The sequence below is a fragment of the Cyprinodon tularosa genome, unplaced genomic scaffold, assembly GCF_016077235.1.
Source record: "Cyprinodon tularosa strain WSP-4 unplaced genomic scaffold, ASM1607723v1 ctg225, whole genome shotgun sequence".
NCBI classification, from domain to species: Eukaryota; Metazoa; Chordata; class Actinopteri; order Cyprinodontiformes; family Cyprinodontidae; genus Cyprinodon; species Cyprinodon tularosa.
In genome coordinates, this window is record NW_024038839.1 from 636422 (window position 1) to 661451 (window position 25030).

Sequence of the window (25030 nt, forward strand, 5' to 3'; positions counted from 1 at the left end):
TTCTAAAAACACCTTTGATAAGGCTTCAATAAACAAGTTCCTCAGCTGCATTTCCTCTCTTCATTCACTGCTCATTTCCTCTCTACACAATCAGAGCAAACACCGCTGGCCAAGTGCACCATCCTCCGAGGAAGTACATTTCCATAAAAGAAAAAAATACCCCTTAAACAAAACTAACCAGAATCTATAATTTTTACAGATTTGGCTCAAATAAATATTGTAAATTGTATTTTCTTTCCTCTAATAAAATCTAATATTTTCCACATTATAACAAATTAACACAGATGTGTTTCAAAACAATTATAAAGGGTAAGTAGAAGGATACAAGGTTTCCTAAGAAACAGAGTTGTTAAATGTGGTGCTTTTGTGTTCATCAATCTTTACTTTAACCACCCATAATTAAATAAAGTGTAGCACCTTTGGAGAATATCAACTATGAAACAAAAAATGAACATAAAGATCAAGAAAAACAGCAGGTTTAGGTTAAAAAAAGAATATCTGCAGTATCGTTTGTTAAAAATATAAATGAATAACCAAAGCATGATAGACAAGGACAGCATCAGTCAGAAAAAAAACAGCCAAGAGGCCCAGGATGACTGTGGGAGAGCTGTAAAGATCCACAGCTCAGGTGGAATCATCAGATAACAGGAGAACTACGAGTTAAGAGAACCACAAATCTGACAATAAGAAAGTTTGTTTTTAAAGAAAGACATGAAAAGTCCTGCTTAAAGTTTGCCACAAGCCAGATAAGTGAGAGAGAAAAAGTACAGAGGGGGCAGCATCATGCTGTGGGGATGTCATTTTTCAGGGGAGAGGGGGAAAGCCATCAGAGTGGATGAAAAATACAGATGGAGAAATTTTGGATGAAAACATTTTTGAAAGCTATAAAAGGTTTAAGGAAGACGCAAGAAACTAAAACAATAAAAGGAAAAAAAATTGTTTCTCCATTCAGTATGTCTTACTACCAAACCTTCAAAAGCTGCATACTACTATTTAAGAAATATAATACACTTCCTTCTTATTATTTCTTTAAGAGAATGTTAAAAAAGAAGATAATTTGTGCTCTGGGCATAAAGTGCAGAGGAACAGGACTCTGATCCTCTTTAAGTCCAAACCTGTTTCTGTACCACAGTCATGATGTGAAACTATGACTAACAAAATCAATTTAGTGTTGACCTTGAACTATATTAAAAACTACAAACAAAATATAATTATTCAACCATTAATCAAATGAATATATTTCCCTTCATTCATAAATATGTAGTATTTCCAATGTGCAGCAGAGGCTGGGTTGGTTCAAAACAGGCAGACCTTCTTGACACTCCCTGATAAACTGCACAGATTAACTGCTGCTGAGCTTAAAATGTGTTTTCTTTATGAAACTTTAAACTTAATCCATATAGTTGACAGTCTAGAGATAGAAGACCATGATCCCACATCAAACAGAGAGCATGAATACACCTTTAAGGACACTGCTTCCTAGAAGTGTGAGCAGAATGACAACTAGTTAGCTCAGGAAGCTAATGTTATGGTAGCTAATGGGTGGCATTCCTGCTGAGAAAAAGTTACTACATTATAGGGTTTACATAACAGCTTTAAGTCAAACTACCCTGACCAAGATATGTGTTAAAGATTAATTTCCCGAGTTTATGGAATAAATCGTCCATATTTGATGTTTGCTAAAGTTAGCCGGTTAGCTGTCCGATAAAGGAAGCATGTCGGTTTAAAGTTTTGAAGGAGCTCCGGGAGCCGAGAGGCGCCGAGAGTGAGCCCACCTTCCATGGAGACTGACAGGCACCCGGCCGCCGCGGGCTGACTTACCGGAGGGTCGGACCGATGCAGTTGGTGTCCGTGCTCTCGATTTCCCGCAGAATGCGTTCGTGTTCTGCTGCTGTTTCCACGCTCGCCATCCTGCATGTTGCTGTGGACGGTTCCAAGCTGTGCCGAGAGGACAGACAGACAGCGGACAGGTTGGGAGGAGGAAACACACGGTCGGCTTAATAACATTGACGGCGCAGCCCGGGCGGGCGGTGACTGTTGTTAATGTTTTTTTTTTATTGGGAAACTTTTATAGTGATATGTACGACTACGACGGAGTATTAGGGCCCCACATGAAGAGAAAAAATATTTTTGCCATGACGAGAATAAACTCGACATGTCGACTTCAAAGTCGACATTTCGAGAATAAAGTTGAAATGTCATGTTGAGTTTAATCTCGACGTGTCGACAATAAAGTTGAAATTAGTTCAAGAGAGCCAACCGCTGCACAGGTTACATGCACAGAATCCAGAATCAGACATGCCTTGTGTAGATGATTTGGTCAAATTGTACTTCCTGTGATGATTATACAGTTATACAGTTGCAGCACGTCAAAGACTACCTTCACTCTTAAAACGCAGACTGCAGCTGTGGAGCGCGGTTGCTCTTTTCTCCAAACTTTGGAATGTCGAGATTAAAGTCGCCACGATATATCAACTTTATTCTCGAAATGGCGAGTTTAAAGTCGACAGGGCGAGTTTAAAGTCGACACGTCGAGATTAAACTCAACAAGACATTTCAACTTCATTCTCGAAATGGCGAGTTTAAACTCGACATGTCGACTTTAAAGTCGACATGTCGAGTTTAATCTCGTCATGGCAAAAATATTTTTTCTCTTCATGTGTGGCCCTAATAAAAAATATTTTTGCCATGACGAGATTAAACTCGACATGTCAACTTTAAAGTCGACATGTCGACATTAAACTCAACATTTCGAGAATAAAGTTGAAATGTCATGTTGAGTTTAATCTCTACGTGTCGACTTTAAACTCGCCCTGTCGACTTTAAACTCGCCATTTCGAGAATAAAGTTGATATATCGTGGCGACTTCAATCTCGACATTCCAAAGTTTGGAGAAAAGAGCAACCGCGCTCCACAGCTGCAGTCTGCTTTTTATGAGTGAAGGTAGTCTTTGACGTGCTGCAACTGTATAATCATCACAGGAAGCGGTGGCCTACCAATAATAACGTAACGTCTTTCCCTATGCTTACCCAGGCTCGCAGTTCTGAATTTGAGAACATGTCAGTCATTTCAACTTTATTCTCGAAATGGCGAGTTTAAAGTCGACAGGGCGAGTTTAAAGTCGACATGTCGAGTTTAATCTCGTCATGGCAAAAATATTTTTTCTCTTCATGTGTGGCCCTAATACTCCGTCGTACCGTCGTACCCTAATACTCCGTCGTATATTTCAGTTTAATATGGGAAAAGTCCGAATTCTGACTTTAATTTCAGAATTCCGACTTTTTTCTCAGAATTCTTACTTGAATCTCAGAATTCTGACTTTTTTCCCAGAATTCTGACTTTAATCTCAGATTTCTGACCTTTTTCTCAGAATTCTGACTTTAATCTCAGATTTCTAACTTTTTTCTCAGAATTCTTACTTTAATCTCAGAATTCTGCCTTTATTTCAGAATTCTTACTTTAATCTCAGAATTCTGCCTTTTTTTCAGAATTCTGACTTTAATCTCAGAATTCTGATTTATTTCTCTGAATTCCGACTTTAATCTCAGATTTCTGACTTTTTTCTCAGAATTCTTAATTTAATCTCAGAATTTTTCCTTTTTTCTCAGAATTCTGACTTTTTTTCTCAGAACTCTTACTTTAAGTAATCTCAGAACTCTGACTTTCATTTCAGAATTCTGACTTTAATCTATAGCGTTACTCACTATGATCTGTTCAAAGATAAAAAGTAGTTTAGACCTATAGGTTGAATTTCTTCAAAACTGAAATATCAGAATTTACTATTAAAATTGCCCCTAGTGATAACTATAAGAGAGTGTTTTTCACTTTCTTCCCAAAAGTAATGCAATATCTAGAGAAACTTTCTGGAAAGAAACCTGGAAATTCTCCATACTTTTTTTTAGCTTAGATAGTGCAGCCTTTTGGGGGACAGTGATTTAAGAAAAAATACATTTAGGTAGTTTAAAGGTTATCTGCAACTTTAAAAGTATAGAAATTTGATAATATAAAAAAAACATAAATGTATATGTGTGTATATTTATATATGTAAAGTGACATTTCAAAGTAAAAGTAACACAATTTTAAATACATTTTTAATAAATAAATAAAAAAGTTTTGCATCTTTACTTTTTTTTGCATTTAATTCAATAATTGTGTTATATATTATCTTAAATGTATTCGTTTTCAAATAATAAATCAAATAGATTTTCCGATAAATTTCCAGAGGGAGGGTTTTATTTTGAAGGAAAACCAATATCCGGTTTTTGCATCTTAAATCTTCAGCTTTGCCTCTCCTCCTGTCTACCTGCCTGACGGGGAAGGAAGCGCACAAGTTCAGTAAACATGGAGGTAAATGACTCAAACAGCTGTTAAAACACCAGGAAAGGCGATGCATGCAGCATAGGGGGTGTGTTATCTCCCATTTGATGCATCTTGCTGAATAAATGCAGTGTTTTGGTAATATGGAGCTAACAGTGTGCTCTGCACACCCAGCCGGATCAGAGTCCATTCAGTGATAAGGAACTCCAAACTCTGCTGTTAATCCTCTCATTTATACAGTTTTAATGCTTCTAACAGTCTATGTGCATCTTCTGAAGCTCTCATTTGTGCATGTGTCATTTTTTGGGTTGCTGTTTTAAATGTGTTGTGACAGATCTGCTCCATTTCCATGCATTTGAAGGACAAATAATCAGGATAATCAGTGAGATAACAGGAACCTTTTTTTGTCTCTGGTTTGTTTAAGCCCCAGAAGAAGCTGATCAACTCTGTGGATCGCTGTGTGGACGAGGCTCTCTGTGGCCTGGTCAGGGCCTCTGGGGGCCTCTGTCTGCTGAAGGGCCACAGGGTTGTGCTTCGGTCTGACCTGGATAATCTGAAAGGCAAAGTGGGTCTGCTGTCAGGAGGCGGTTCAGGACATGAGCCAGCTCATGGGGGTAGGAGGTTATGCTTGATGAGCTCATGGTTTTCTCACATTTATTGTGAGATTCTGGGTGAAACGAATCACCTGTGAATAATCTGGATGGAATTTAGATTAGATTTAAAAAGGTACTTATCTAAACTCTGCTGTTATCTTTCCACCCTGAATTGATCTTAACTCCTTCTTTTAAGCTCCAAACAAAAGACCTCTTATAATCTCTGCTTTTATAAAGGTAACTACATTGGATATTGCTCTAGTGTAGGGCTGCAACTAACGATTAGTTTGCTAATCGATTCATCTGTTGACAATTTTTTCCATTAATAATCGGATAACAAAAGTTTCCTTAAAGAATTTTTTTTATATATTTTTTTTTGAAGGTAGAAAGTATTGATACACTAATATTTTATTTATTGTAAATGCAAAATGTTTATCTTTCTTTCTTTAACAGTCTTGGTATAGTAAATGCTCTAAATGGGTTGCTCTATCAGCTAAAGGCCAGATTTAGAGTCTCTACACTCCAGTTAAAGCTATAGAGGACAATCTTTTATTTCCGGGTGGATCATCAAAATAAGTGGTCCTCCTAATCGTCAATCATTCTAGTGATATGTTCACGTAAGGCTGTCTTACATGCTCACCGCGTTAGCTATCTTTTTCTGCACACTTTCAGGCATTTATGTGTGGTGAGCTACGGTTTCAGACAGTCATTGAAGCTCACCTTTCTTTTGAAAATGGCAGAGTGTCGTAAGAGAAAAGTGTTTATGAAGTGTATGAGAAGAAAAGAAAGGCCTCAGAAGAGGCAGATGTATCCCAGAATGCTTTTGCGCGGAGAGCTCTCCTCGCAAAGCATTATGGGATTTGCTGTCACAGCGGCCCACTGTCGCCATAGGCTATCACAACCGGCAACAGCGGCGACTAATAACAAAGATGGCGCAGGCACCGCGCAGTGGAGGAGGAGTTACATGACCATTGGGTAGCAAAAAGCAGTGATTATCTGTCCGAACGAACTGAGTTTTCTCTAAAGTCCACTATATAGTCTCCACTCTTTATAGTGATTGAGGGATTTAGGGGTTAGGGCGGACATTTGGATGCAGTAAGCTTGTATGAGCAATGAGAACAACAACTTTGAAACAGAGCATTTACGAGGAGAAATAAGCTTGTGCATGCTCTTGCACGCGCATTTTTTTTTTTAAAGTAGAGAGGCTTTTAAGAAAGTTCTCCACAAAACCTTTAGTGATTAACCGAATATTAAATTAGTTGACGATTTTTTAAAATAACTGATTAATCATGATTTATCCAATTGTTTCAGCCCTACTCTAATGTGTGGTTACTTTTTCTCATACATGTTTTTTTTTTTATTCCATATTAATGTTGACTTCATCTTTTTTAGCAATTAGTAGTGATGAATCTGTTGAGTTTGATTTTAAACATGAATTATTTTAGAACCTCAAATGTCTTTATATGTGAGTTATAATGGAACATTTCTATCTGCCATTTTAACCAGTACATAGTCTGTTTGTATTCCTACTGGTCCCAGTTTAATCTTGTTGTGGTGTCTTCAGGTTATATTGGTGCTGGGATGCTGTCTGCAGCCGTAGCAGGAGGAGTGTTCGCCTCTCCGCCTCCCGCCAGCATCCTGGCTGCTATTCTCTCCTTACACCAAGCAGGTAATCTGCTTCTGATCTCCTCTAGCTTGTTGTTGTCTACAAATGAAAGTATGGGTGAATTACGTCCTCCTCGGTGGCTCTTCAGGAGCTTCAGGGGTTCTTCTCATTGTGAAGAACTACACTGGTGACCGGCTGAACTTCGGCCTGGCTGCAGAGCAGGCCCGTAACCAGGGCGTCGACGTGGACATGCTGATCGTGGCCGAGGACTGTGCCTTCGACAAACCCAGTAAGGCTGGCAGGAGAGGCCTGTGTGGCACTGTCTTCATCCACAAGGTGGGGAGATCATAGCCACACATATTAGCAAAATGTGTGGGATTTGGATTCAATTTATAAAATGAATAAATATGTTGCTGTGAAACCCTGAACAGCTTGCCGGGGCTTTGGCAGAAGAGGGCTGTTCTTTGAGCCAGATAGTTACCAAGATGAAAGAGGTTTTGAAAGGGGTTGGTGAGTGCGTTTACTCTTTAGATCCTGATCACAGGTTTCTGGTTTCTGCTCGTAACTATTTGTTTTGTGGACTCTTCCACCGCAGGCACGCTGGGAGTCAGCCTGTCTCCATGCAGCGTCCCCGGGTGCCTTCCTTCTTTCGACCTGCCACCAGGAGCCATGGAGCTGGGACTGGGTGAGGGTCCATGACAGAAGGAGGGGGGGTGGAATAAACTTGATGTTTTAGTTGGGGCTCACGATGTAGGCCTAATAAGGCTCGGGCACATGACGTCACACGTTGCGCGGCAGCCATATTGATAGCTGGTCAGCCCACTGTTTACACTTTGACTTCGCGCCTGTAAGGACGAGCTTTCTTCTGCTAGTAGTTTGCTTAGTTTTTTGCCGTTTCATTTTACCTCTGCTGTCGTTATGGTCGCCCGTTGCTGTGTCGTAGGGTGTAGTAGTGCAAGCTGTGACTGGACGGGGAAAAAAATCCCAAATGGATTGTCTTTTTACCGTTTTCCAACCTGGAGGCGTCTCAATGGAAAACAAATGTCCTCCATAACAAAGAGTCGCCGGCTAGCATGGGTCGCTGCTGTAAGACGGCCAAATATAACTTTCAACTCAATCCCTGCGTCCATGAGGGTGTGTTCCCGGCATTTTCATTCTGGTAAGTAACAGAACATACTGTTTTTATTCATGTATCATTTCAAGTTAACCGTTGTTGGCTGATCTGTAGCATGTAGCATGAGCTGAAGTAGGGTTGTGTTCCAGAGGGTTAGCCAGGTCCACTGAAACACAAAACAGTTGTCCTACTCTGTTTATTTTGTCATTAATAGTTTATAATAGGGTTAATAGTTTTGGTTGTTTCACCAGGAAAGCCAGTAGATACATTTTTGATGTTTTACGTTAGTGCCAGCACCTAATCTTATCACCACAACAAACACCACACCATGTTGAAACGGTAGCTTACCTTGGCTCTGATGACTGTGTTCTCATTCGGCTTGATAACTTCCATGTCATGAACTTTTCCATCTGTCAGCTGTTTGTAAGCCTCTAGCGACTTGTAGCAGCGAAACTCTTCATGTGTGTAGGCACTGACGCCACACACTAGATACGAAAATACGTCCTCCCTTGCAAACAGCGGTAGAAATTCTTCCCCAACGCACCACTCCTTGCTTTCTACTTCGTAGAGATCAAGTCCGTTTATGAAGCCCATCTTTTGCAGATAACGGTCCCTGGCTTCCCTCTGCAGTGTGTCTCGGTATATTCCGCATCCTTTCTTCGCTTTTAACATCGCTGTTTACTCGTCTTTCTGCTCTGTCTCTATGCTGTTTTAGGTCTTTGTTTACCGTAGCAACTAGCTACCAATATGGCGGCGTACCCAGAATGCAACGCGCTGTGCCCGAGCCTTATAGAGGAGAAATGCATTAGCAGGTTAAGAGTTTTAATTCCTTTTACCAGGGGAATCCAGGTTGATGCATAATGGCTAGAGTGTAATTATTATGGGATAGAGTGGAGACGGTGCAGAATTGTAAGATGTTTAAAAGGATTATGATAGAGACAACTTAAAGGTATAGTGGAGGATCATCTAAATGAGTGATCCTCCTAATTGTCATTCATTTTGGTGATATGTTTACGTAATGGGGTCCTACGTGCTCGTGCATATTTTCACTTACCATTGGTGAGTCTGACATAGTGGAAAAATAGAAAATCTTCCTTTGAAAAGTAAGCTTCTATGAGCATTGCAAAGAGCAACATTGAAACAGAGCGTGCACTCCCTCTCGGGAGTGTGTAAAGGGTTGTGCATATGCCTTTTTTTTAAGTGGAAAGGGCGGGTCATTTAAAAAATTTATAAAAATCCTCCATTATATCTTTAATACATTTAAACTTTATTCATGTTGATTAACCAAAAAAACTTTAGGAAATCCTATAACTTATCTGTAGACAAATTAAACAGACTTTCATCATCCACAATAGCATAATGTGGAAAATTAAATTAATTCTGTTTATGTCTGAAAGATCAACTGTAAAAGTTTCTTTAGATATAAAAGTTTGGATCTTTTTATTTAGTTATTTGGAGCAAGGTTAATATTGTTAACTAAAACTAGAAATAAGGAACCCTAGAAAAAAAATGTTTCTTATTTGAATAAAAATAGAAAAATTCAGACCTTTAAAAATGAAAAATATTTGAAACTGTAAATAGGGTTTATAGAAATAATTACAAAATAACTGAATTTTATGAGGAAGTGTGCTTAGTCTTCATTTGTTTCTTCATGAGGTCTAGTTTTTATTCGCTGTACCTCGTTCCACCAGCAGATGGCAGGTGTGGCAGTCAGTCATTTGTGATGAGCAGTCTGTCCTTGTCTGGGATTTTATTTCTGTTGTTTATTTATTTTTTCGTTTGCCTTTATGTGTGTCGTATTACTTTAAAACTATAACCGAAATTTATAAAAACTACACTGAAACTAAGCATAACGATATAAACTATACTAGCAAACAACATAGTGATAATGTATTAGAACTAAAATGGAGTTAGATATCAGAAAACTATATAAAAATAAAACCGATTAACTTTTAAAAACCATTTGAATGGGGATTAGGAGCACATAAGGGCAGTCAGTATATTAAATATAAATGGATCATAGTCCTCCTGATTACGGCTCTTAGACTATAGGACATTTCCCCTTCTCGGGAATCAAGCTAACAACTAATTTCAGCACAGATAATTCCCTAAACTAAACACAAATTTAAAACATTCAGAGTAGTTTGAGGGAACAGAATGCTGTTTAGAGTCACTGTTACTAGTTTTTTAATTGACTTATTAATTGACTGGAGAGTGTTGGCCTAGAGGGGTCTGAGAAGGTTGCAAGTACGTGGTTAGATCCCCACAGCCTGCACTCTGGGTCCCTGAGCAAGACCCTTAACCCCACACTGCTCCCCGGGCACCGCACCATGGCAGCCCACTGCAGAGAAGGAATTTCCCCATTGTGGGACAATAAAGGGATTTAAAAAAAACATGGTCTCCTTTTTCAAAAGCCCTGATTCCCTCAGAGCTGTTTATGCTGCAGGTAAAACACTGAAAGCTCATAACTATTCCACATGACCAAAAGAAATGTAAGCCTAATACCGACCATCTACTACAGTTAGTAGAGCGCTCAGTGACTTTATGTATTTATGTTTAAATGCACAGCTATATGACTTAATGAGCTTCATATGTGATTGATATTATCCAGCCTAACATGAAAGAAAACATTCCCCTCTGACAGAGAAATCAGTTTGAACTGATGTTTTATACCAATCTGTTGTCCATCAGGAATTCACGGAGAACCTGGGATTAAGAGATCAAAGGTGAGTCCAAATATATTTATAGTTGTTCTGGTTTTAACATAATAAGCAGCTTTATTTCTTTTAGGCCTAAAAACTGTGATTTAATGGGTTATTGAAATAATTGTCAACTAATTTTGTAATCGAGTTGGAGTATAGACTCTAAAACATGCCTTTAACTGACAGAGATAGCTGACACCTGCTTAGAGCAGTAATTATGCCAACATTTTGCATTTAAGATGAAAAAAAAGATCTTTTTCTTCTGACAATATGAAAGAACTCCTCAAGTGCACCTGGTTTAACTCTGTAAACAAAATCTTCTTTGAAGAATCTTTGGCTCTCCGATTATTAATCGATTAATCAAAAAAAATAATCGACAGATTTATAGATTTGCAAAATAATCGTTAGTTGCAGCCCTAATGTCTTTGTTTGCTTGTCTTTCAGGTGGCGTCTGCAGATGAGGTGGTGAAGACCATGATGGATCACATGACCAACCCAGACAGCCAATCCCATCTGCCTCTGAAATCAGGTCAGTTTATGATGCTGTTTATTAGCTGTGGTGTTTTAACAAGCCTGTTCCCCGTTAATCTATGTTTAGTTTAGCTAAATTCTTTGTTAGCTAAATGCTCATTGCTGGGGACTGCTCAGTGGTGCAGTGTAACCCGAAGGTTGCGGGTTTGGTTCCCGGCTCGGGGTCTTTCTGCATGGAGTTTGCATGTTCTCCCTGAGCATGGCTGAGTTCTCTCCAGGTACTCCAGCTTCCTGCCACAGTCCAAAAACATGACTCTTAGGTCAATTTACTTTGCTTAATTCTCCTTAGGTGTGAATGTGTGCGTGAATGGTTGTTTGTCTCTGTGTTGCCCTGCGATGGGCTGCCGACCTGTCCAGGGTGGAACCTGCCTCTCGCCCGTAGACAGCTGGAGATAGGCACCAGCAGCCCTCGCGACTCCACTTGGGATAAAGCGTGTCAGAAAATGGATGGGTGGATGTCATTGCTGTATATTCCAAATTATAAGAAGCTTTTTTTCCCCCCACGCTTTTAACCATGCAATTAAAGCAAAGGTGCAGCTTTTCTGTGGATTTCTCTGCAACAGCTAGGGAGCAGAAGTCAAAGCTGGCTATTGAAAAAGAAAGGCATGACTGAGAACAAATGTCTCAAATTCACAAATTTTGACATTTAATTGCCCCATTAAAGCTGCCGAACCAATAAACAGTGTTTGCAACTCCTGTAGAGCTGAAATAAAGAGCCAACAAAGTCCTGTTTTTCATTAGAATCTCTAACTGCTGCAGGCCATCAAGCTAACAGGAGCTAGCATTGTTCTTTTTCCCGACACTAGGGGGCGACATTTAGAGCTCCCCCTACAGGTTTGGCGGGGGACATTTCAGTAGATTTCAGCAGGTTATATTTATAAGTTTCAAGTTTAAAAAAAAAGATGCGAGTGTGACTTGCAGTTAGGTGCGCTCTTTAGTCCGGAAAATGCTTTATGTAGACTGAAAGATAAAAGAGAGACATTAAATAGGGGCTAAATTCAATAAGGCACCAAAGATACACATTTCTGTAGATCTGTACATTCTCTTGTCTACATTATAGGATCTGATCCCTAATTTACAAAGACAGCCTTTACAGATTAAGCCTGTGTAGAGCTTTCAGTCATCCACCATGCAACATCTGTATTTTCCAATTAATTCACTAAAAGGTAGACTAGATCATTTTGGAGGCCTCACTATATTGATAAATACATGTATGTATTTTAACATCTCTGCTAAGGTCATTATTTGGGGTTATTTATAATATAAAGATAAAATGAATATAGGAAAAAAAAATTTGAATATAAATTTTTTGAGTTTAAAGTGGCATATTTACCAGAATATACACGTACATTTACGTGTAAAAAAACACCAAAATTTATGAAATTATAGACATGCAAATTTAGAAGTAAAAATTAGAAAAATTTACTAGACTAAATCCAAACATATACAAGAAAAAACAAGCTCATTTACAACGTTCTAAACTTGCAAATTTATAAGAAAAATTTAGCAAATTTACAAGAATAAATATGAAAATTTACGAGAAAAACAAGCAAATTTACCCGATTATTATAAACATGCAAATTGATTGTATCATTCATTTTTATTTTAAAAACTTACATGAGGAGGCCATTGTACCGTCTGATTCCATCGCTAAAGCCCCCAATTAATGATGCATTTACATGTGCTTTATATAGCATACTTTAATGTGTATTATAATTAATAATATTATAATAAACTTGTGTTGTTCTGCAACTGTACATGTTTAAATCTTGCAAATTAGCTACTTTTTTCTCCTAAATTCACCTTTTTTTTTCTTATTCATTTGCTACTTTTTCTCATATGTTTTAATTTCGTAAATTTGTTTGTTTATAGTGGTGTTTATTGTGTTTATTCTGATAAATATGCCACTTTGAACTTAAAATATTTTTTTTCCTCCTTGAAGTACAGATTCACTTCTTCTTTTTATTGCACAATCCTTACATGCTCCTTCGAACCCTTTGAGTAGAGCTTATCAGAGCCTTCGCAGCACAATTTAGGACCAAGGAGAATGGAGGCGAAGCGCCAAACAGACCTGAAGCGTAGCCGCAAGTAGTAGAAACCTAGGGAGAGATGACAAAAGCATGAGAGCACAAACATCCTAAACATTTATCATGTTTATATCCATCTTAAATATGGTTAAAATCTAAGAGAGCTTTAGGAGCATGGGTTTTATGCCTTTCTGACTCTCTCTTTTACTCGCTGACTGCATGAACTGTTTAATAGAATAAAGTTTTTCATGTTTTTATTTCAGGTGACACTGTTGTTTTGTGTGTGAATAACCTGGGAGCTCTGTCCTGCCTGGAGATGGCAGTAGTTACACAAGCTGCCGTTACCTGCCTGGGTGAGCAAAGGCCGCTTTCTTTCAGCACTTTCAACCTAAAGTTATCTGATAAAATTGTTCTTTAAAAATTTAGTTTTTTGAATCATTGTTTTAATAGTAGTAGAAAACCTTGATTAACAGGGAATTTCACAATCTTATCATTAATTAATATCATTGTGAGAGATCTAGATATTACAAAGGACTGTTTGGACTGATATACACTATGTAATTATGAAGTACCATATTTTTAGACTCTTTATGCTATTTATGCCATATATATATATATATATATATATATATAGTCCTTGTCTTGTCATTATTTTCTTTGACTTCATGCCTTTTTTATACTCATCAATCTAAGTAAAGGGATCTGCAACCTTTCTCTACTCTTTTGTGCCACTGACTTTAAATCAGGGCTGCGACTAACGATTATTTTGCAAATGGATTAATCTGTTGATTATGTTTATGATAATAATCGGATAGCCAAAGGTTCCTTAAAGAAGACTTTTTTACAAAATTAAACCAAGTGAAACTAAAATGATTCAACACTAATAAATACTTTTTCATCTGTCAATATGCTCTATCCTGAACTATTAATTTATTTTTTGCTAATTGATTATTCTGTTGATCAGTTTTCAAATAATTGAAAAAAGCTCCTTTTGTTGTCTGATTATTAAGGAATATTTTCTTTACAGAATTTAAATTAAACAAAAATGTTTTCACTTGAGGAGTGCTGGATAGGGCATATTGACAGAGTAAAAAACTTTTATATCAAATGCAAAATGTAAATTTTTTTTTTACAATTTTTGTATAATTGCATAATGTTATCAATTCATCGATTACTAAATCAGTTGAGGATTATTACAATAATCCATTAATCACAATTTTTATTTTTTTTATTTATTTAACCAGTGTAAGTCCCATTGTGCTTAACAATCTCTTTTACAATGGAGTCCTGGCCAAGACAGCGGCAAAAGATTACATTACAAATTACATTACAGTTTACAATGGCATCTATCTATAAATAGAAGTTTATAAAACAGTTACAAACCATAGATCTCATTTCCAACCCTTTGAGCAATCGTTTAAAATGTCCGATTGGAATCAAATCCTTCATCTTCCAGTCTTTCTGAAGATTGTTCCATGCTGTGGGGTCAGAGTACCAAAAAGCTGTTTTTAATCTGTTTAATTGTTTTAGCCCTACTTTAAATCAGTGTTTGTTTTATTTGGTTATTTTCCTGAACTCGCTACTATTAAAATGTGAGGTTATTTTTTTTCAGAATTGTATATTTCAGTTTTTGCAACGTTAAGAGATTTTTGTGGCTTGTTAATCTGTTTTTTTGGGTTATTTGCTGTTTTTTTTTATGAGTTTTTTGTTTGGGTTATTTTTTGGATAACTTTTAAAAGCTAAAAACAGGATGATAATGTTTCTTCTAAACAGACTCAGGTTATAATAGCCCATCACACACACACACTCAGCCCCAAAGAAAAAATATAAATATCCACATCTGCATACATTGGATTTAAAGGAAACTGATTGTTTTCTTTGCATTTTTTCATCACGACTGTAAAGTTAAACACATTGAAACTGCTCTATCAGGTTTGGTAACTGCTAAAGTTAATGATGGTTTTCATGAAAGACATTTAGAAAGCTGTAATGATGGATCATATTTCTAATGCAGTCTTTCTGCAAAGGGACACAGATGAATCATAGCATAAAGCCAAGAGGATTAAAAGCCTGAATCATCTTTATATTGAGGTGGAATGCTTTCACTTAAAGTCTGGAAAAGTTTCTAACAGATATTTCTGCAGCTTCTAAAGTTATCTGCCTAATTGATGATTGGCCGATTTATCCTAACTGATAATCCCGAATTATGTTTTTTCTTTTTCTTCCTTTATGAAAATGTTTGTTAAGAGTTATCTGTCAAAAGTTTTATGTTCATACTAAAAAAAAGGGCATCTAATACACATTAATTACATGATTAGCTGTCTGACTTGTACAGACAGCCTAACCAGTTTCATAATTTTATTCACTTTATTTCAAATGTTTCGATGAGGTCTCTGGGGGTTAAATCTCCATGTTTGGTCTCATGCTAGTCTGGAAGCTGATTGATGGTTTTAATGGTTGCAGAGAGCCGTGGGGTGGTGGTTGCCAGGGTGATGTCTGGGTCGTTCATGACATCACTGGAGATGGCGGGAGTGTCGCTGACCCTGATGAGAGCCGACCCTGAAATACTCAGACTGTTCGGTGAGCTCTGAGCCACATAGATCTATTTTAATAGACCTCCATGCTCTGTCTTTGACATGTTTACTTTAGAAGAAACAGTATTAAAGTGTTGAAAATGTTTACAGTTTGAGGTTACATTTATTTTCTTTCTTTATTTTTGCTTTTTTATGTTAGAAAGTACATAATGTCCTAAGAAACACCACTAAATTAACTAAATCTTAAGGTATTTTAGCTTTGATTACAGCTTACACAGGAAAGTAATTTTAATATCTGGAAAGAACATCAACAATAAAAAAGGATATTGTTTTTCTTTATCTCAGCTAAATACTTATTAATGAATTTCAACTTTACAATTTGCAGTTTGGGTTATGAGATGAGTAAATTGAAATATCTTTTAAGGGGAACCTTTCTGCAAACAAGAAACAGCATCTGTGAATTTTGTTGTGTGCGATTTCCTTACTCCCCTGGGAGGCAGTGGGCTGGGGGAAAGTACGTGGAAAAACAGCTCGGTATATTTTAGTCTTCTGTATTGAAACTTGGCTAAACACTGAAGCGGGCAGTGGAGCTAAAACTGTGACTGCAGTTTCAGATTCATCTTTAATTCAATGGTTGTTTCAATGTTTGTTTTTCCTAAGTAACTTACGTATAATTTTAAAGTATAAATTACCGTATGTATCTAGCTTAATTTAATTTCAAAGCTAAAAGATTTTTAAAGGACCAAAATAAACTTTTTTGAGCTTTTAACTTTATTAAATTGCTATTCATTTGTCAATATCATGCCAGAACTCATATTTAGCTTTATTCATACATGTCTAAGTAATCCCCCTTTCCGAGCAGTGCCTACTTCCTTCCCTGGAAAGTTAGTAGCCATCACTATTCTACCTAAAGCATGAATTAGCTGTCCCCTCCAGGAAAAACCTGTTTCAATGGCGTTACACCTGCCCAGTAAAAAAACAGGCAAAGCACATATAAATGTCTGAATTGGCAGCTAATCTGCACAGTGACAGCAACTGTTCTATTATAAATTCACATCTACTACTGTATGTAAAAAGGCATTTCTTTGGCTGCCTGAGATCTCAGGCTTGACTGAGTACTGCAAATTAAAGGTATAGTGGAAGATTTTCGTAATTATTATTTTTTTTTAAATCCCTGCTCTCTCATAGCCTCGTGAGACCATCCTGATCTTGCGAGCTTTCAAGGTTTCACTCGCTAATCAGTCTGGAGACTCTCCGTTAAAGAAAATTTGGAGCCGTTTACCAAACGAACGTCCAATCAGCGTTGGCTTTGAGGCGGGCTGAGGTGTGATGCAACGAGAAGCGCGACAGTTCAGTCTAAAGAACATGGCGGCTTCAGCCGATGAAACTGGCGTTAGCGTGGCTATCGAGCAAGTTTTATCGGAATTACACCGTATTTCTTCACTGAAAGAAGAGCAAGACACTGCTCTGGAGGCTTTTCTCAGAGGAAGAGATGTTTTTGCTCTTCTCCCGACTGGTTTCGTCAAGAGTAGCCTGGCTTGTGGTTGTGTTTTTGTCGTTGCTCTGTTAGTACGTCATATGCTTCGTTGATCTGATTGGTTTATTTGGCCCGTCTATCACCAACATAGGCCAATCAGCTAACCAGTATTTTTGCCCCTTCCCAAAATTACTTCAACGGAAGGTTTCCAGATGGATATGCAGAGCAAATCCATCTGGCGGAGTCAGGTTAGTCCTCTCCATCTTTAAAAAAAATGTACATGCACAACTCTTTACTCGCTCCCAAGAGGTAATGCCTAATAAACGCGTGTGAGAGTGTACACGAGCCTATTTCTCCACATCCTCTTCTGAGGCCTCATACACTTCGTAGACACTTTTCTTCTTACGACCCTCGGCCATTTTCAAAGAACCGCAGTGAGAAAGGTGAGCTTCAATGACTGTCTGAAACTGTAGTTCACCATATGTATACGGCTGAAAGTGCACATGCACAGAAAAAGATAGCTAACTGGGGACGAACACGTAGGACTGCCTTACATAACAATATCACCAGAATGATTGACAATTAGGAGGACCACTTATTTAGATGATCCACCCGGAAATAAAAGATTGTCCTCTATACCTTTAAGGAAGGGCTCTCTAGCGAAAGCAAAAGTGCATCAGCTGCTGCCATTATTAGTGCTGGCATTAAGAGTGGAGGTAGGAAAAGCAGCCAGTATGCTTCCCATCATGGTTTCTTTAACATAGGGAGATTGCAACATTTCAATCTGTTGCATCAAATAATGTATAAACATGGCTAACCACACAAAAATCCACAAAAATACATGCTTGCTTTTGGTGAACTATGTGTGACGTAAAGATGTACATAATACAGGTGCTGGTCATAAAATTAGAATATCATGAAAAAGTAGATTGATTTCAGTAATTCCATTTAAAAAGTGAAACTTGTATATTATATTCATACATTACATACAAACTCATATATTTCAGATGTTTATTTTGTTTAATTTTGATGATTACAAATGACAACAAATGAAAATCTCCAATTCATCATATCAGAAAATTAGAATATTACTGAAGACCAATAAAAACAAAGGATTTATAGAAATGTTGGCCAACTGAAAAGTATGAACATGAAAAGTATGAGCATGTACAGCACTCAGTATTTAGTTGGGCCTCCTTTGGCCTGTATTACTGCAGCAATGCGGCGTGGCATGGAGTCGATCAGTCTGTGGCACTGCTCAGGTGTTATGATAGCCCAGGTTGCTCTAATAGTGGCTTTTAGCTCTTCTGAATTGTTGGGTCTGGTGTATTGCATCTTCTTCTTCACAATACCCCATAGATTTTCTATGGGGTTAAGGTCAGGAGAGTTTGCTGGCCAATTAAGAACAGGGATACCATGGTCCTTCAACCAGGTACTGGTAGCTTTGGCACTGTGTGCAGGTGCCAAGTCCTGTTGGAAAATGAAATCTGCATCTCCAAAAAGTTGGTCAGCTGCAGGAAGCATGAAGTGCTCTAAAACTTCCTGGTATGTGGCTGCGTTGACCCTGGACCTCAGAAAACACAATGGACCAACACCAGCAGATGACATGGCACCCCAAACCATCACTGACTGTGGAAACTTTACACTGGACTTCAAGCAACGTGGATGAAGTGCCTCTCTTCTTTTCCTCCAGACTCTGGGACCTTGATTTCCAAAGGAAATGCAAAATTTACTTTCATCAGAGAACATGACTTTGGACCACTCACCAGCAGTCCAGTCCTGTTTCTCTTTAGACGCTTCTGACGCTGTCTGTGGTTCAAGAGTGGCTTGACACAAGGAATGCGACAGCAGAAACCCATGTCTTTCATACGTCTGTGTGTGGTGGTTCTTGAAGCACTCACTCCAGCTGCAGTCCACTCTTTGTGAATCTCCCCCACATTTTTGAAGGGGTTTTGTTTCACAATCCTCTCCAGGGTGCGGTTATCTCTCTTGCTTGTACACTTTTTCGACCACATCTTTTCCTTCCCTTCGCCTCTCTATTAATGTGCTTGGACACTGAGCTCTGTGAACAGCCAGCCTCTTTAGCGATGACCTTTTGTGTCTTGCCCTCCTTGTGCAAGGTGTCGATGGTCGTCTTTTGGACAACTGTCAAGTCAGCAGTCTTCCCCATGATTGTGTAGCCTATAGAACTAGACTGAAAGACCATTTAAAGGCTTTTGCAGGTGGTTTGAGTTAATTAGCTGATTAGAGTGTGGCACCAGGGGCCATCAATTTTGAACCTTTTCACAATATTCTAATTTTCTGATATGATGAATTTGAGATTTTCATTTGTTGTCATTTGTAATCATCAAAATTAAACAAAATAAACATCTGAAATATATGAGTTTGTATGTAATGTATGAATATAATATACAAGTTTCACTTTTTAAATGGAATTACTGAAATCAATCTACTTTTTCATGATATTCTAATTTTATGACCAGCACCTGTATAGTTTGTGGTGAAAGGGGAAGGAATAGAAGATGGTTACCTCAAACAATAATATCATAGTATGGGTGGTATGCATAAAAGGATGGGCAGCGGCACAAAGTTACTTTGGAACGCTTAAAAAGGTATGATGTAGGCCCTTTAATTTTTTTCTTTTTTGTTCTCTGATTTCTTTCTTCCAGCCTTCCCTTTGTGAGTGTAGTAGCTGTAAGTTTAGTTTTGGGTCGTGCAGGATGAGGATCTTGCAGCAACCAAAACTGCCTGATATCGATCTTCCATTTCTCACCTCAGATGCTAAGACCAGCGCCCCCGCGTGGCCGAACCTCAGCACTGCAAGTGTGAGTGGACGCAACTACACCACAGAAGCTCCTGTTATGAGCACCCGGCCACAGGATGACAAACACTCACAAGGTCAGTTAAGTTATTTACAACCTCTACATTATGTAAGAATATCTAATTTTGAAATAACTGCTGTATTTAAAGCTCCTACAAGTTATTTAGTTATTTCTAAAAACATTTTCATCTTAAGTCTGTCCTTTGATGTAATATTTGTTTATGAACCAATTCAATTTCTTCTTTAAAGAGCATGAATAAAAAAATTTACTTTGTGTACAATGATATTTTCTGGGGGGTTTTTTCTGTTATTTTATGCATGTTTGTTTGTGTTTATCCGCAAGGGCCCCTGAGTCCTGTGATGCGCAAAGTTTTGGACAAGATTTGTTCCACATTAGTGGAAAAACAGGAGGAACTCAACTCTCTGGATCGGGCTTCTGGGGATGGAGACTGTGGTAACACACATGCTCAGGCTGCCAGAGGTAGGAAAACGGCAAAAAGCCAGTCTGACATTGGGAGTTTTCAAAGAGTGAAAGCAAAACCTCTCCAGTTCATTCCAATATAAAAATTCATTATTGAAAATTATTAATCATATAGGGAAAATTTATATTATTTTACCTAATATAAAAGGATTGTCTTCTACAAGTTGTTGTAGAAGCTGACAGCTGCAGACTGGAGGGATATCCTGTAGTGGTCTGTCTTACAGCGGCTCTGCAGAAGCCTCTGACTGAAGACACTGTTGTTGTCCGACCTCTGAGGAGGAGGATGCTCAAGTTAAAACACTTCAATTTTTTTCTCATACAGCTATTCAAGAGTGGCTCCAGGACCATGTGGTTCCCGGTTGCCCAGGGCGACTGCTTTCAGTCCTTGCTGGATTAGTGGAGGAGAAGATGGGCGGATCCTCTGGAGCGGTACGGCAAGTTTATTTGCAATGTAATCGTTAGACGAGAAATCCAAAGCAGACCTCTTTCAATCAGTTCCTCCGAGTAAAAAAGAACAATAATGAACATCTCATCCTCATTTATGTTTAGATGTTTTTACCGGTTTTATTCACATTTTTCTCCATATATTTTTTTACTGAAAGTTCTATAAACACTCATAGGTTCTTTTGACTTTTTAGGAGAATTCACGGGAAGGGAAAAACTCTAAGAATGCTTAACAACTATTCTTGGAAATATTGATTTTTATTAAAAAGGAGAGAGGATTAATACATGAAGCTGAAAGCCTGAAAAATACAATGAAAATAAAAGTTTTTGAGTTGAACATTAAAAAAACTGTATATCCAAAACAAATACAATAGCTTAAAGTTTGTATTTTTCCTTAAATGAAATAAAAACAGATGGTAGAGTTAGCACACTAGATAAAATACCTTTTTAAATGACTTAATAGATATGATCTACTACATTTTAATTTATAACAAGTTTTTTTTTTTTTTTTTGGCTTCTGCTGTTGAGCTGGATGTTATCCTTGGTTTCTATGGTTACAGAGCATGATGTTAATGTTCAAATCCTAAATCAATCTCATCTGATGAAATCAAAACACAGCAAATTAAAATTTAAGGTATAATTAAAAATACCTTTTAAAACTAAGACTTAATAACTTGGAGAATGAGAATGTTATTTAGATATTTTATTTAAGTTGTTAGTAGTAGTATTTTTCGTTAAAAGCTTGAAATGTGTTGCTTTGTATCCAAAAGAAAGTAATAAGATTATGTGGTAAAATAAATGTTGCGTTTAGTTATTATTCAGTGCATTGTGTTCACTCTTCTGTGTCCTTTAGCTTTACAGTCTGTTCCTCACCACGGCTGCTGGTCATGTGACTGAGGGGCGGAGCAATGGTGCTGCCTGGGCCACTGCAGTGCATGCTGGGACACAAGCCATGAGAAGGTACCGAGATGGATGACGATGTATGAGTTAGGGCTGAAAAATTATTCAGATGAATCAATTATTGAAATAATCGTTATTGATATTGATAGACTTTATTGATCTCAAGTGGAGAAATTCCACACAGCCAGCTTGCTTTCAGTCGCACCCAGCATACGGCTCAGCTCCCGGTCCTGCTCGTTTACAGCCTTTGTTTGCGTGTTAACCGTTGCCGGCGCAAATTGACATCCTCTGTAATTGTAGATACATCAGATATCCTCCATATCCAAACAGGAGAAATCTGAGTATCATAAATCATAAAATCCATGCATCTTCCACATCCTCCACTGACATTTCTACAATGTTTCATATGAACACACATTACTTTAATAATTATCATTGAATAAACCTAACAATTGCATTGAAAGACCAGCTGACCAGATCCATTGTTTGAATTTGGGTGATATAAAGAGAAAGCTCAGAAAAGACAAGACATAGCAGAGCAGGGACAGAGCAGGGAGTTGAAGAAGAGTCAGAACAGAAAAAAAAGGTCCGAAGGTAGGTCAGGCAAAACGTTCAGATCGGAACATGCAGGCTTAGTTATTGAGAGGCAGAACAGGTAAGGATCAGGTAATCAGAATAACAATCAGGTACACTAAACCATCTCGCCACTGGCATGAGAATAATCTGGCCCTGATGACTGGATGCAAGCACATTAAAAAGAGGCAGGAGCAGGTGGATATGTGAGCAGTGATTAGGAACCGGGCAGAGTTAGATAGGTGAACGGAATAAATAATTAAGCCAGTCATCAGTGCCAAGATCATGATAGTTGCTGCTTTTTTAACTCTCTTGTTACAGTAATACTGCATTTTGATTGAAATGCATAAAGTATTCCTATAGAAGGCTTAAATACATTTAACAGACCTGATTAAGTTAAGTCATCCATATGTGATCAAACTGGTGTTGAACAATGCAGAAGACCAAATATTAAGAACAAGAAAACTTAAATGACAGATTGTGTTGTGTTTTCTTCTCTTTGTGGGAGTTTCTCAACCCACATTTCCTTTTGGTTTTAAACTGCAAATAGAACCTTCAGCAGTATCAGATCATCAGAGTTCATTTTAGGGCCTTAGTTCAGCTTGATTTTGCAAAATGATGCAAATGCACCACTTTTACTTTATTGTTTGAAGTTATTTAATGATGAATTCAGCCATGCTTCATCTCTTTATGAACCTTTAAGTTCATTTTCTTCCTGTATATGAAGAAAAAAATGTAATCTAACAGTCTAATCCACAAAATTACAGGATATTAAAAACCCTAAGGCAAACTAAGTGAAACGAGTAAAATTTTAGATTTGCTTTAATACTAGCTGTTAATCTGTTATAGTAGATTTTTTTTAGCTTTAAAAAAGTCTTTGTTTTCTTTTTTTTACTTTCCTCAAAAAAATTTTGAGCAAAAACATTTATGTATAAAATAATGTTTTTGTCAGGTACGGAGGTGCCGACCCTGGAGATAGAACAATGGTGAGAGATGATGACCTGTGGATCAGTTGTGATATAATTTACTGTTAAAGTTGGCATTGTTTGTCCTTAAACTCACTTCTGTTCTCAATCTGTAGCTGGATGCTTTGTGTCCTGCTGCTGAGGAGCTCATGAAGCTGAGCACAGCACCACCTGCTGGACAGACGGCTATCCTACATGCTGCTGTTCAGGTAGAATAATGCAGTTTGACATTATCTTCTCACCTTTACTATCTATTTACATAAATGTGCCACTTTTAGACAAATGGAAACAAGGGGTAAATGTATTTCATGGATTCCTTTTAACTGGGTAAAACTAAATATGAAGCTTTCAGTGGAAAAAACAAGGAAGTTAAAATGTTGTCTGACTCCGCAGAAAGCAGCTGCGGGTGCGGAGGCAACCCGTGACCTCACAGCCAGGGCCGGGCGGGCCAGCTACATCGCTGCAGAACGAGTCACGCTGGCCGACCCCGGCGCCGTGGCTGTAGCCGCCATACTGAGAGCCATAGAAGAGACACTGAAGGAAGAGAAGTGAGGAAAAAAAACTGGGATATCGCTTGATTTATTGGACCATTTTAACAAAATAAAAACTCTGGAAATGAATGAAAAATGTTTTTTCTATAATTACCTATTTGTTTTGATATTTGTTGACATAAAGTGTTAGATAAACCCCGTAAACTATATCCTTAAATTTAGAAAATACCTTAGAGGTGCCTTACAATACAATAAGCCAATTGTGTTTTGCAGCTTTATTATTTTTTTTCTTTACATAAAAAGAAATGTTTTGCATTCTCGTTTATTGAAATTTCAAAATGTATCAAAATAGAAAATAATATATATTTTCTTTTAACAGTAAGCTTTGAAAATGATCAGCTGGTGATAAATGTTGCCCTTAACTAAAGACACAAATATAAAGAATAAACCAATATAATGTCCATTTTTATAGATTTTATTTGATATTTTATATATTCCAAACCATTTTGCTGCTGTTATGTTGTTGGTTCTACTTTTTATCGATTTTATTGGTACAAAGTATGAGACTAACCATGAGATTATAGAGTAGATTCTCCTTTTTGGAAATAAAAGACGGAGAAAATGTTTAAGATTAGCTTTTGATTTGATTTGAAAATCTTTTGTAGGGTGAACGAGGACCCATCAATGTTTCCGTTCAAATTTTCACCAGCTGCATGTTTTTTATTGTTAAGGTTAGAATTTAGAACCTGACATCTCAGTGAGAAAATGAACTGTCATCTTAACAATTACCTGTTTCATTTGTTAAGATAAAATTAATTCATTCAATTTCATTTGATAAAATCTTGATTTCTTTTTTTTCTGTTTATAAGTTTTTTGTTCCAACTTAAAAATAAGCAAATAGTTTGATTTCATTTATGCACCAAGCTCACATGCAACACGTGTTTGTTCGAAACCCTAAAACCTGTAGGTGTGCAGGGCGACCTTTGAGCTCTGACTTTATGAAATAACCTTTTTTTTATATAATCTGACGTTTTCCTGATTTTTTTTCTTTCCATTTAAAATTCTAGTTTCTTTTTTGCAGTTATTTTCAGAAATTACCTACTATCAATGTGTTTTTCTTTTATCCTTGTTAAAATTGAACCAACAGTAAACTACGCAGTAGTTTTCATAGTTTTCTATTATGTAACAAACTTTACTGGAAAAAAAACGACAGCAAAACTTCACTGGAAATAATGTTGGGTTTCATTTTGACAGTGAGCGCTAAAAAAAAAGTTATTTTTCATCTCAATTAAAACTTTTAAGATTTTCTCTGTAACCACATTTTAAATATAATTCACAGATCAGAGCCACGGGCCAGTAATCGTCATTATGATTTCAAATCAGGTTAATCTGAATTATTTACACTCCATCTTTACTGATTATTCATCTCTTTTCTCTTTACTGTAATGTTGTGG

General features: G+C 37.4%; 2 protein-coding genes across 6 annotated transcripts in view; one reads left to right on the plus strand and one right to left on the minus strand.

Annotated features, from left to right (window-relative positions):
• The window catches only part of exoc6b (exocyst complex component 6B), a 145783-nt gene extending 143792 nt beyond the window's left edge, over positions 1-1991 (minus strand). For 3 of the 4 annotated variants that reach the window (XM_038286424.1, XM_038286423.1, XM_038286422.1), the window contains exon 1: positions 1822-1990. In XM_038286424.1, coding sequence (XP_038142352.1) covers positions 1822-1910 — 89 coding nt within the window. In that variant the 5' untranslated portion in view covers positions 1911-1990. Of the gene's footprint in view, positions 1-1821 lie in introns of all 4 variants that reach the window. The other variant, XM_038286421.1, reaches the window with a different exon arrangement.
• On the plus strand, positions 1573-23694 carry tkfc (triokinase/FMN cyclase). Of its 2 annotated transcripts, XM_038286425.1 has the most exons (18): positions 1973-1991; positions 4282-4347; positions 4742-4931; positions 6475-6579; positions 6665-6852; positions 6948-7026; positions 7112-7201; positions 10322-10356; positions 10777-10861; positions 13154-13243; positions 15354-15470; positions 19680-19799; positions 20066-20203; positions 20526-20632; positions 21501-21607; positions 23073-23106; positions 23202-23294; positions 23479-23694. In XM_038286425.1, exons 2-18 carry the CDS (start codon positions 4342-4344, stop codon positions 23635-23637), a joined length of 1743 nt encoding a protein of 580 aa, XP_038142353.1. In that variant the 5' UTR covers positions 1973-1991; positions 4282-4341; the 3' UTR covers positions 23638-23694. The 2 variants fall into 2 exon arrangements, with proteins under 2 accessions (XP_038142354.1, XP_038142353.1); XM_038286426.1 differs by lacking the exon at positions 4742-4931 and having other exon boundaries at positions 1573-1991.
• The last annotated feature ends 1336 nt before the right edge of the window (positions 23695-25030 follow it).